The sequence below is a fragment of the Rhineura floridana genome, chromosome 4, assembly GCF_030035675.1.
Source record: "Rhineura floridana isolate rRhiFlo1 chromosome 4, rRhiFlo1.hap2, whole genome shotgun sequence".
NCBI lineage: Eukaryota > Metazoa > Chordata > Lepidosauria > Squamata > Rhineuridae > Rhineura > Rhineura floridana.
The window spans coordinates 174551646-174563748 of NC_084483.1; the positions used below are offsets into that span (position 1 = coordinate 174551646).

The 12103-nt window shown below is 44.5% G+C and overlaps 2 protein-coding genes across 2 annotated transcripts in view; one reads left to right on the forward strand and one right to left on the reverse strand.

Annotated features, from left to right (window-relative positions):
* Window positions 1–442: 442 nt before the first annotated feature.
* Window positions 443–8858, reverse strand: NENF (neudesin neurotrophic factor). Its single transcript, XM_061625264.1, has 4 exons — window positions 8484–8858; window positions 7340–7400; window positions 6073–6176; window positions 443–5769 (listed from the first exon to the last, which is right to left on the reverse strand). Exons 1-4 carry the CDS (start codon window positions 8643–8645, stop codon window positions 5593–5595), a joined length of 504 nt encoding a protein of 167 aa, XP_061481248.1. The 5' UTR covers window positions 8646–8858; the 3' UTR covers window positions 443–5592.
* A 2315-nt stretch (window positions 8859–11173) lies between these two features.
* The window catches only part of PACC1 (proton activated chloride channel 1), a 36516-nt gene continuing 35586 nt past the window's right edge, over window positions 11174–12103 (forward strand). The window contains exon 1 of the mRNA XM_061625262.1: window positions 11174–11423. Coding sequence (XP_061481246.1) covers window positions 11388–11423 — 36 coding nt within the window. The 5' untranslated portion in view covers window positions 11174–11387. The remainder of the gene's footprint in view (window positions 11424–12103) is intronic.

Genomic DNA, 12103 nt, shown 5'->3' on the forward strand with positions numbered 1-12103 from the left:
AACATCTTGCTATTTTGTAACATTTTGCTTGGTCTAATCAGCCTGTGTTAGCTCATGGGACTTGTAATCAAAAACATCTGGAGGGCAAGAGGTTGCAAAAGGATGGTTTTAATAAAGGTTTCGTCTGGCTATTGTTTCCCCCCCCTCCTTTTGGACCAATGCAGCTTATTTTACTTTTTCTACAACTCTAATGTATATATGCCAAATCCTACAGCTGCCTCAGCTCAGCTGTGGGACACAAAAGATACCCTGGCAAGAAACTTAATGGAAAACAATGCAAGATCCATCATATTCTTATGTTGCCTCTGCAGAAATATATTATGACTACATGACAATAAGACAGACACCATCAAAAGGATAGTCTATTATTGAAAATATTTATAAGTCACCTTGAAGAATAAAATTCTTTGTCAAGGCAACTTCCATAATAAAATACAATACTTTCAAAATATTCCAACGTTAATAAAGCCAACATTGATCAAACACACAGCGGAGGCTAGGTTTCAGTTTATTCTAGACTGCATTGCATTACAATGGTTACAACTGCTTTTAGATATGAAACTGTGTAACTGTTCCCATTGCTGATGTTTTTATTGTGCAATCACTTTGAGTTATTTCATTTAAAGCAATTCATGCATGGAATTAAACAAACAGGACAGAACGGTATGTTTGCAGCTATTCTTGTTCCTAACAGCCTCTTTCAAACCACGTGGGCGTCCACGTTATGCTAACATGAGCAAGATTAGAAGCGGACAGATGAAAACACTGGGTCAGTTGTATCCAGGGGTTAAAAAAAATCATAATCCTCACAGGAACAGCTAGGCAGCACTGAAGGCCACATGCTCAGCTGAAAATGTCAGCTATAAAGGATATACAACATTTTTTGTTACATTGGTCAGTTACAGGAAACAGCCAAATAAATTCCATTCCCATCTTATTAGAAGGTCCATTCCACACAACATAGGAAGCAGACCTTTAGTGTAGTGGCACTACGCCTTGGAATTCCCTCCCATTAAATATTAGACAGGTGCCATCTCTGTTATCTTTTCAGCGCCTACTGAAGACCTTCCTCTTTCAACAAGCCTTTTAAGTAGAGACCTTATCCCAGTTTGCATCTGTGCTAGAACTGGTTTTTTAAAGTTTTCTTAATTAAAAGAAAATTTTAAGATGTTTTATTTTTAAAATGTTTTAAAGATGTTTTGTTTTTGAAATGTTTTCAGTGTTTTGTTCGCTGCTCTGGGCTCCTTCAGAAAGGGTGGGATAGAAGTTTAAATTATTATTATTATTATTATTAATAATAACAACAGAAAGAACAGAGGGATTCTTGTTTTCAGCAGCAGCAGAGCCCATGTCTGTCACCATGTCTAGTTCCAGCCTAAGAGAATAGCAGCTTGCCTAGTGAGTTCATTGCAGTCCTGTGGCTCATCACGTCGTTCAGTTGCACACAGTTCCTGATCTCTCCCCCAGGCACCTGAGCAAGGTACCACAGCTTAGTTGCAGAACCCATGATTTGCATGCAGAAGCCCCAGGTTCAGTCCCTAGTATCTCCTGTTAAAAAGATCAGGTAAACAGGCAATGGGAAACATAAAGACATTCAAAGGGAGCCACTCAATCAGACCAAAGGCCTAGCTAGCTAGCATTCTATTCTCAGAGTGGCTAGCCAAATGCCCATAAAAAGCCTGCAAACTGGACACAAGTTCAATAGTACCAGCAGCCGACAGTGTGGTGGGGCTGCACTGCTCAACTGTCGGAAGGCAGAGCTGGGGTCCCAATCCCGGGGAGCTGGATCCCGAAGAGTTGGGAGAAGAGTATTCAGATGGATGGCAGAGGGAAGGGGGAGGAACTTCCCCCCTTTGGAGCGAAGACGAAACAGAGGAACTGCCAGTGATAAGGTCGCTTAGCGACAGGGAGCCTGAGCCCTCCCTGGACATTCTCACGCCTCCCCCTCTTTCAGGCTCAGAGCAAGAGGGGAAAGAGGGAGGGCTGCTCACAGCCGAAAAGCGGGGAGGCAGTTTACCATCAGCCCCTCCCCTATCCCCCATCCTGGAATCGGAAACTTCAGAAGAGGAGGGGGTGATGCTTCCCCCCTCACCGCGCACACGCAGACAGCTGAAAAGACAGGAGAGAAGGGGGGGAAGGCGGGCAGTACCTGAGGGGCAGTTAAGGAGGAGCGAAAGATTGCGCGCCCGTTTGGCCCCTTCTTAAAGAACAGGCGGGAAGAAGTCCCTTGCTCTGTCAACTTTCTCCCAATGCCGCAGGACCTGTATCCCTGTATTGCTTCATGAGAAAACGCAGTCTTTGTTTGGACATTACCCTAATAAAACACGAATTAACTACAGCCGTTGGTCTGGTTCCTGAGTCACATCCTGGGCCTGACATCAACTGACCTCTGTCCAACAGAGTTGCTGCAGCATACCAGGATGGTGAATGAGAGGGGTCTGGAGGCAGCAAGGCCAGCCCAGTTCAAATGCACCATCGGAGTTAATTTGCCACTCCTACTGGTGTGTCTGCACCACACTGACCTTGTCATGACCCTCCCCTCTCCATCGCCATATGTTGCAGTGACTCAGCTAGACAGAGGTCAGGTGAGCAGTGCAGCCCCACCACGCTGTCTGCTGCTGAAGAGTGTTCTCCTGATTGTGATCCCCAGCGACTGGTAGTCAGAGGCATATTACCTTTGAAACTGGAGGCAGTACATAGCCATTGTGACTGGTAGCCCTTGAAAGCCTTATCCTCCAAAGATATGTCCAATCCCATTTTAAAGCTGTTCCAAGTCGGCAGCCATCGCTACAGTTTGGGGTTTGTGACGAACTACTCCTTTTTGGTCTCTCCTATATCACACCATTCAACTTCACTGGAGGGCCCTGGGTTCTGACATTAGACAAAGGTTTTTCCTCCCATGACACTTGAAACAGTTGCTTCTAGTTAAAAGTAGACAGAACTAGGACAAGCAGCCTGACCTGGCACACGGCAGCTTCCTATAGCTAACACGATATCCAAAGCAGGGGTTTTCTTGGATCAAAATCCAGTTTTGATTGTATACTAGCTCTCATGTAACTTTCCTCTCATTTATTTATTTAAGACATTTATATACAGTACCATGTAATCATTAGCATTTCTAAGCAGCATACATAAAAATGAACCATACAGAAAAGACAACAAGAACAATTCATCATAAAACCAAATACTACCTTAAAATGTTTGTTGGAATAAGAACGTTTTCATTGTGTGGCTGAAGTTCAGCAAGGAGGGTGCCTGTCTAATCTCTGTTGGGAGGGAGTTTCACAGGTTTTATTTAATGTTCCTTAGGAGCACATTTTTTAATCTCTCTGTGTGTGCGTGTGTTCGTGTTCCCCTGAGAGGGATGTATTATCAAATACTCTTTGAAATCAAGCAGCAGGGAGGTAAACTCAAGAGAACACGCTCTCTTTGGAGAATTTTGAGTGGCTGCTCAGTGCCATACCGCTAATTGAGCCTGTCAGATAAAGCAACATAACACAACACAATCTCTTTAGGCTACCACAACTCTGCGGTTAACATCAATTTGTCTAGCATAAGTACTAATGTTCTCCAGCAGCGATGCAAATTAAGGCCAGAGAGATTTGCTAATAGGACTCTGACAGATGGATATGGGCTGGCCTTTCCCTGGTAGAAACAAGAGATGATGTAAATTAGGTTAACTAGGAGGCAAAAAACAAACCAAAAAACCCACAACACAACCTTCTCTCCAGAGTACTGAAGTAAATAAAATATGATCAAGCCATAGAGAGACAGTAGTAAAAGACAGGGAACAAATTTATATTTAAGATGACAACACACAGATATTTTAAACTACAAATTAATCTCCGGCTAAAGGGGCTGGAAATATTGAAGTCACGATGAAATAATCATGACTTTAAAAGTATGTAGACCTTAGTACAATTCTGGAACCGAGGTTCGTGTATCTGTATGGTATGTATTCAGTGCTCATCTGACCTGCACAGTCCACACGCTCGAAGTGAGGAATGGAGAATCTGCGGCTCTCCAGGCGTTTGGAGAAGGGCCGTAGCTCAGTGGTAGAGCATCTACCTTGCATGCAGGTCCCAGGTTCAATCTCCTGCATCTCCAGATAGGACTGGGAGAGGCTCCCTGCCTCAAAACCCAGAAAGTCACTGCCACTCAGTGTAGACAGTGCTGCACTAGATGTACCAGTGGGTCTGACTCAGTATAAGGTAGTTTCCTAGGTTGCTATGTAACTTTATGTCATAATCTCTGATCGTGCTAGCCAAGGGCGAGGCTGATGGCAGTTGGAGTCCAACAACACCTGAAGGGCCTCAGATTCCACCTTGCTGCTCAAGTCTTCAGCCTGTTACTGATCCATTCACATATCTGCACTCCATCAGGGTGGGGATAATGAATTTGCTGTAATGATGAAAATATGATGATGATGATGATGATGTAAACCATGAAATCTGGAGATTCTATGTAGGGTTCTTCCATTGCACATCATTCTTTATCTCTGCAGAAGTGACAAAAAAAGACATTTCTGGATCTACTTAAGAACATTCAGTCCAGTGCAGTGTCTCTAGCAGTTGCCAGACATATGCTCGCAGGAAGCTCACAAACATGATAGTGACTGTCATCTCTTGCTGTTTTTCTTCAGCTGTAGAGGCCTCTGAAAGCATCTCTCCAAGGAGTTCCAGTTTTAAATATTCCTCTAATAGTGAACTCATTCTCTGTATGGATCCTTATGTAGGCCATGCCAGTCCACGCCCAGGAGGATTCAAACCGCCCAGAGAGCTTCAGCTATTGGGCAGTTTAGGAAGGTAGTAAATAAATACAATAAGTCTAAAATAAGAGAAGAAGGGTATGAACAGGCTCGAGTTACTCCAAGGTTTGCAGAAATGGAAAAGAACCACAAACACAGCCCTCTGAGGACTGAGCATGCTCAGTGGGTGCAGAATGCTGACTGACTGTTGGTGGAGAAAAACAGAAAAGTGGGCAAATGGAATGGAGTATCTTTCAAGATGACATGGCTGGCTGGCTGGCCCCATAAAACTGGAACACTCCATACTGCAACGTTTTGTCACAGATCTCAGGTTATAGCCCAAACTGGAAAATTGACACTGCCCAATGTGTATGCTGTGTGCACACATGCAGTACCTTTCTTATGAATATAAATCATGTTCTACCTATGGGATTCACATTAGTCCTATGCTAGGATGGAAAGGGGAAAATATCTAGAGATTGCAAATACCCCAGTAGCTACTGGATGCTGTCCTTCTCATAAAGACTGGCATTTAGTTAGCCAATCAAGAGGCAGATAGAAAGGCACTGGCATGCAATATTTTTGAGGGGAACAGGGAGGACTGCACTTGGATAAAGTTCACAAGCAGCACAACATTACTGGTTCACCAACTGCAGGAGCATAATAAAAGTGAAGTAAGCATTTGGTATTTAGTTTTACCCTCAAAGACGTTAAAAATACATACAGTTATAGGCACACTACACTATTCATTTTTCAAGGGTTCTCCCTGTTGTCAGCCATACAGCCAGTTTTTGTCTATTTTCTATCATAATGCAGGACAGCATCTCAGATTGCAAAGTCATTGGTCAAAACTCATCCTTAATGACGAAGTGTGGCTGATCTTCAGGTTTGAAGTTTGGATTAGGGCTGCCATCTTCATTGAGAATTCTTTGGGCAGTATAGCCAACAATAGGATATTTGGCTTTGTAGACATTATTGAATGTGTCATCCAGAGACTGCAGCTCCTCTTCTGTTAGTCCCATCTAAATGAAATGTGATTGTGTAAAGAGAGAAAGGTGTGTGCAGGGGGAGGAGGGGAAGAGAAGAGAGATCAGATCCAGTCACAGTGTCATCTCACTATGAAAAAGGGAAAGAAAGATGCATAGGTACCAGAGATCCCCACCCCGCTTTTGGCAGCTCTGCTTTTTGAGTCCACCCACCTGTCTGATCCTACATGCACTTGGGTCAACAGGTAATCACCAATGCAACCAGGGCCACATGCAAGCAGATATCCAGGACTGTGCACCCTGCTCACGCCACACAGAACAGATATCTCTTTTCCTTACTGTATCATGTGTGAGATCCACTGGATCAAGTGACATCTTTGCAATTCCTCGTGTGGAGTCTTTGCCAACAAGCGCATTGTATGGTGCTCCTTTCCCATAAAACTCTGTCCAAGGAGAAGAAAATAATATATCAGTAATGAAGCCCAGATTCATTACACTTTAAAAAAAACTCTCATAGAACTTATGTCAAAAAGGCTGTTTCATTTGAGGACAACAACGTATAAGTTAGAAAACTGTAAATGAGGGTAGAAAAATCCCACAGTCATCTGGTTGCTCAGGAGCCTAGAAATTCAATGCTTGCACACTGGATGCTGGGACTGACAATATTTGGAGGCTTATCTGTTGCCTTTGCATAGCACCAGTACTTCAAATTTAGATTCCAACAATGAAGAACTGAAAATATTTTCTTAGCCTCAATTGTACAAGGAGAGAAAAGATTATTTATTTATTTATTTATTTATTTTATTTGTATCCCACCCTTCCTCCCAGCAGGAGCCCAGGGTGGCAAACAAAGCCTCAAAACACTTTAAAACATCATTAAAACATATCTTAAAATACATTAAAACAAAACAGCATTAAAAACATTTAAGATGCCCACTTAATGCACTTATCATCCACCCTAGCCATGAAAGCAACATACTACTAACATAGAACTGATGATATAAAACCAGCAAATGATCAGAGGTCATCCAGCACTGTATATTATACATAATACTAGAACTCATGGACATCCAATGAAGCTGAACGTTGGAAGATTCAGGACAGACAAAAGAAAGTACTTCTTCATGCATCACATAGTTAAAACTATGGAATTCACTCCCACAAGAGGCCACCAACTTGGATGGCTTTAAAAGAGGATTAGACAAATGCATAGAGGACAAGTCTAACAATGGCAACTAGACATGATGGCTTCAACAGAGGCTCACCTGCCCCACCTACCTCCTGCATCGCTGCTTCAGTGCGCTAGTGTGCTGATGCCTTCCATCACCCAAGATGGGAGGGTATCCCTAAGGGGTGAATACCCCCTCCACCATCTTGGATGATAGCAGACTGCACGTGCAATGTGCCAGCACACTGATGTGGCAACACAGGAAGTCGGTGGGGCAGGCCTATTTAAGCCCGCTCCATCTGCATCGGATGTTGGGGAGCATGACGACACAGGCCAGGGACAGCCTGGTGCCCAAGGGCCCAGTCATTCGTGGTGCCAGCCCTGGCCAGAGGCTGAGGAAAGAAAGAGGAAAACCTTCTTGCTGTACAGTTAACTCACCTTTTCCAGCCGTGACATCAAACACCACACCTTTCACAGCTATATAAATAGGTTGATCCTCCTGAAACATTTTTTTCAAAAACCAAGAGATATAGATACTTAAGAATCATCAAATATATATTTTTAAAGCTGTTAACTTGCTATTTCCCCAAACAACCCCAAAGCAACTTAAAGCAAGTTAAAAGAGAGAGGCATTCCTTCTTTTTGTGTCCTATAAAGCTTTTATGACCCGTTTGCACATTGCACTAAGTCAAACCATGTGTGGGTTTCTAGAGAGATCACGACTGCAATGCTTCTCTCCCAGACCTGCTGCTCTACTTGGGCCAAGCCATGGCTTGGTTCAGCACTATGTCTGAACATGGGCTTGTCGTTTATCTCACCACTTTATGACTACACCACTGGACATACCCTTCAAAGGGGAAATTAAGGAAGAGATATGAATTACAGCCCAGCCTTACGTATATTTACTTCAATTTTTTTAAAAAAAAATCCTGCTGAAGCTTTGGCTCAAGTAAGTATGTACAGGTTTGCACCTGAACAGCATCCTTCTACACCTGTTTACTAAGAAAACCCTGAGTGTTCAGTGGTTCGACTCCTGAATATGAGTCCATAGGTTCTCCAACACAGGCATTTTTTTTATTTCACAAAATTTATATACTACTTGATTGTAAAAAACCTCTAAGAGGTTTACAATTTTTTTTTTACAATTATTGATAAAACAAGTAATTAAAAACATTAAAAACAGACTAAGAAGATTAAAACACATTAACATCTATGCATAGGCTTGCCTAAACAAAAATGTTTGACGCTTCCTTCTGTTGCAACGGGAATCAAATAGACGATACAACGACACATAGGTGTTTCGAGTACTTTGCATCCACATCTTACTGGAAGAAGTAGCCTGCCGCTCAAAGTGTCGGGAAACCAACCAACAACAAGACAAATGTAGTCAGCACCCAGCAGTCTGACTCGGTTGCTTCTCTGGATCTGCCTGATCGAATCAAACAGCACGAGCGGAATCCTCTCCGCCTCCCGAAGCCTGGGCCAGCGTTGCAAGATAGGTGCAGCAAGTCCTCCCAGCCCAAGCCTGGCCCGCAAGGGGGCAGCCCTTCCCCGTCGTCCTCTCCCGGAAACCTCCCCGTACCTCCTGCCCGTTGTATCTCGCCAGCTCGGATTCGGTGAAAAGCCGCACGGGTCTGTGGCGGGGTGCGGGTTTGAAGCGCAGCTCCTGCTCGGTCATCCCCTCTTGGAAGCCCAGTAGGGCCGAGGCTAGCAGGGCCAGCGCCAATCCGAAGCCGTCGGCCATGGCAGTCCTGGAGCGGATGGCTGCCAAGTCCTGCGGGGCGGGGACGAGGGAAAAGTTTAGCTCGGATTGAGTTTCTCGACAGCAAACGCTTTCCCGTGGCTCCTCACGCTTGCCTTGCCTCTCCCCGCCCTCCTTTTCGCGCTGTAACAGCCAGTGCTGTCGAGGCCTTTTTACGTGCTCTTAACTCCACCGCTCAATGTTCAATTGTTAAAATGAGACCTGAGGAGAGGTTGAAGCCCCCCTAGAAATTACACTCTGCCCTAAACAAACCCAAGATGTGGGACACTGTTGGTTTCGATTACCAACACCCAAAGGGGAGGGGAAGGGGGAAGGAAACACTCTGCATATGCGCCAAAGTTGTAAGTCCTTTAAGATAAGGGTTATGGTAGTGAGTCCGCACCCGACTTTCATGGCGACTTGGTGGCATGACCTGTCGAGGAAGTTTGAAATGTCAAAAACATACTTTCCCCTTACAAAGTAAGAAACACATTTTGCCAATTAGGTGCTACATGCATTACCATCTTGATTGTCATATTATTCTCCAAATGCCAAAACCATTAGAATTATGACATTTAGTACCTATTAGCAAAAAGTGGGGATTTAGGTTATGACAGCAGCAGCACCCACAGGTGTCTTGACATTTTAAAGCTGTTTTTACTGTTGGTATACCGCCTTGTGATATTGTATATGAAAGTGCAGTTTATAAACATTTAATTAAATAAATAGCTGTGGTTGGTAGGTAAGCTTCAGTTTTAGGAGTGTCTGATAAAAAGGTTAAAGATAGGATGTGTAAGTATCCAGGCCTCTGTCTCCACACACTGCTGCCACTTGCTGGATCCAGGCATGCAGCTTTCTTTGATGAATCAGCTGACAAAAGCAATTCATGCTTGCAGCTCTAATTGGTACTTAATTTTAGGTATGAATAAAAACAGTTTTTCTGAAGACACACAACTTTGCATTTCAATGTTGCACACATGTCACCATCAGCATTCCCCTCCTGGGGAGAGCAAAGAGCAGGTGGCCTCTTCTAAGATGTTGCCTGCCATCTACAATTTTTATCAGGACTTGTGTTTATTATTTATTTATTAAATGTATATCCCACCCTTCCTCCCAGAAGGAGCCCAGGGTGGCTAACAGGCAATAAAACGCTAAAAACATCTATGAAATGTAAATGTATTGCCTTCAAGTTGATTCCGACTTATGGGCGACCCTAGGAATAGGTTTTTCATAGTAGGTGGTTTTTACCATTGCCTTCCTCTGAGGCTAAGAGGCAGTGACAGGCCCAAGGTCACCCAGGTAGCTTCATGGTTGTGTGGGGATTCAAACCCTGGTCTCTCAGGTCATAGTCCAACACCTTAACCACTACACCACACTGGCTCTCCAAAACATCTTAAAATGAAACATCTTTTTAAAAAAAACTAAAAACAATTTCAGCACATATGCTTAAAAGGCTTGTGGAGAAAGAAAGGTTTTCAGTAGGCACCAAAAAGACAACAGAGGTGGTGCCTGTCTAATATTTAAGGAGAGGGAATTCCAAAGGGTAGGTGCTACAACACTAAAGGTCCGCTTGTGGAACACACCTCCTGATGAGGTGGTATCTGCAAGAGGCCCTCACCTGCAGAGCATAGTGACCAACTGGGTATATAAGGAGTGAGGAAATCTTGCAGATATGTTTAAAATAATACATTTTTAAACAAAGCTACCCAGTTAATGAGGGATGCCTTTTAATTGTTCAAGGTTTTATCATTGTTTGATCTATCCGATCAACAATCTAACACTGCAATCCTATGCAGATTAGCCTAGGGAGTTCAAGTGGGCTTCAGGGCACACACAGCTCTGCCCTCCAATGGGGGAATTGCTGGGGGAGGGGACTACCCCCACTACCTCCCCTGCACCCCCAGCATCTGCTACTTGGAGCAGCTGCCTCACTCTGCCTAATGGTAGGGCAGGCTCTGCAAGTTGTTCCAGCAAAAGGTCTGGGGAAGTGCCCTAGCTCAGTGGGAAAGCATCTGCCTTGCATGCAGAAGGTCCCAGGTCCAACCCCCGGCATCTCCAGGTAGGGCTGTGGGAGACGCCTGCCTGAAACCCTGGAGAACAGCTGCCAATCAGTGTTGACAATATTGAGCTGGATGGACCAATGGTCTGACGAGGTATAAGGCACCTTCTTCTGTTCCTATGTTTGGTCCCTGACAGCACAACCTATGTATGCCTGCTCTACAGTCATGGGCCTCAGAGGAGATGGCATAAGATTGCAACCTACGGATTACCTGGGAACAGACTTCTAAGTCTGCACAGGATTGTGCTGTGTGACTGTCTACTCAGATGCAAGTCCCAATGAGTTCAAATGAGCATATTCTCAGTTAAGTGGATAGTAGGACACTGCAGCCTTCGTGCATGTTTTTGAACACGGCGATTCCCCAGGAGCCGCAAGTCAAGTCTATTGTACCTGTTTACAAACTACATTTCCCAGCATCCCATTCTCTCCGTTCGTGAGTCAGTGCAAGTAAGCGATCATTCACACCCAAGGGGGTAAAGTTAGTTGTGGCATCTGGAGGAAACTGTGTGGAGTCGCGTGCGCTTGCGCCGGCCATCTCACGGCCAGATAATGTGTGTCCAGCGGCGCCTTCTGCTCTTTGAGCAGCTTGTCGTTTGCCCGCCACAACTGTCGCGCCGCCGGCTCCCGGCTTCTTTTGTAAGCTGCTGCTGCCGCCTCTCCCGCCTGCCTTTCTCTTCGGCGGTGCCATGATTACACGCGAGACCTCGTCATCTTACCAAGAGGTAAGATGGGGGCGTGAGCGCAAAGTGGCTTGGATCTTGCCTGCCTCTGAGCCTCCGTCGACTAATTGCACTAATGTCGACCCAGTGTGCGGCAGCTGTGAAAAAGACAAATTCCATGCTAGCGATAATTAGGAAAGGTATTGAAAATAAAACAGCCGATATCATAATGCCATTGTATAAATCTATGGTGCGGCCGCATTTGGAATACTGTGTACAGTTCTGGTCGCCTCATCTCAAAAAGGATATTATAGAGTTGGAAAAGGTTCAGAAGAGGGCAACCAGAATGATCAAGGGGATGGAGCGACTCCCTTACGAGGAAAGGTTGCAGCATTTGGGGCTTTTTAGTTTAGAGAAAAGGCGGGTCAGAGGAGACATGATAGAAATGTATAAAATTATGCATGGCATTGAGAAAGTGGATAGAGAAAAGTTCTTCTCCCTCTCTCATAATACTAGAACTCGTGGACATTCAAAGAAGCTGAATGTTGGAAGATTCAGGACAGACAAAAGGAAGTACTTCTTTACTCAGCGCATAGTTAAACTATGGAATTTGCTCCCACAAGATGCAGTAATGGCCACCAGCTTGGACGGCTTTAAAAGAAGATTAGACAAATTCATGGAGGACAGGGCTATCAATGGCTACTAGCCATGATGGCTGTGCTCTGCCACCCTAGTCAGAGGCA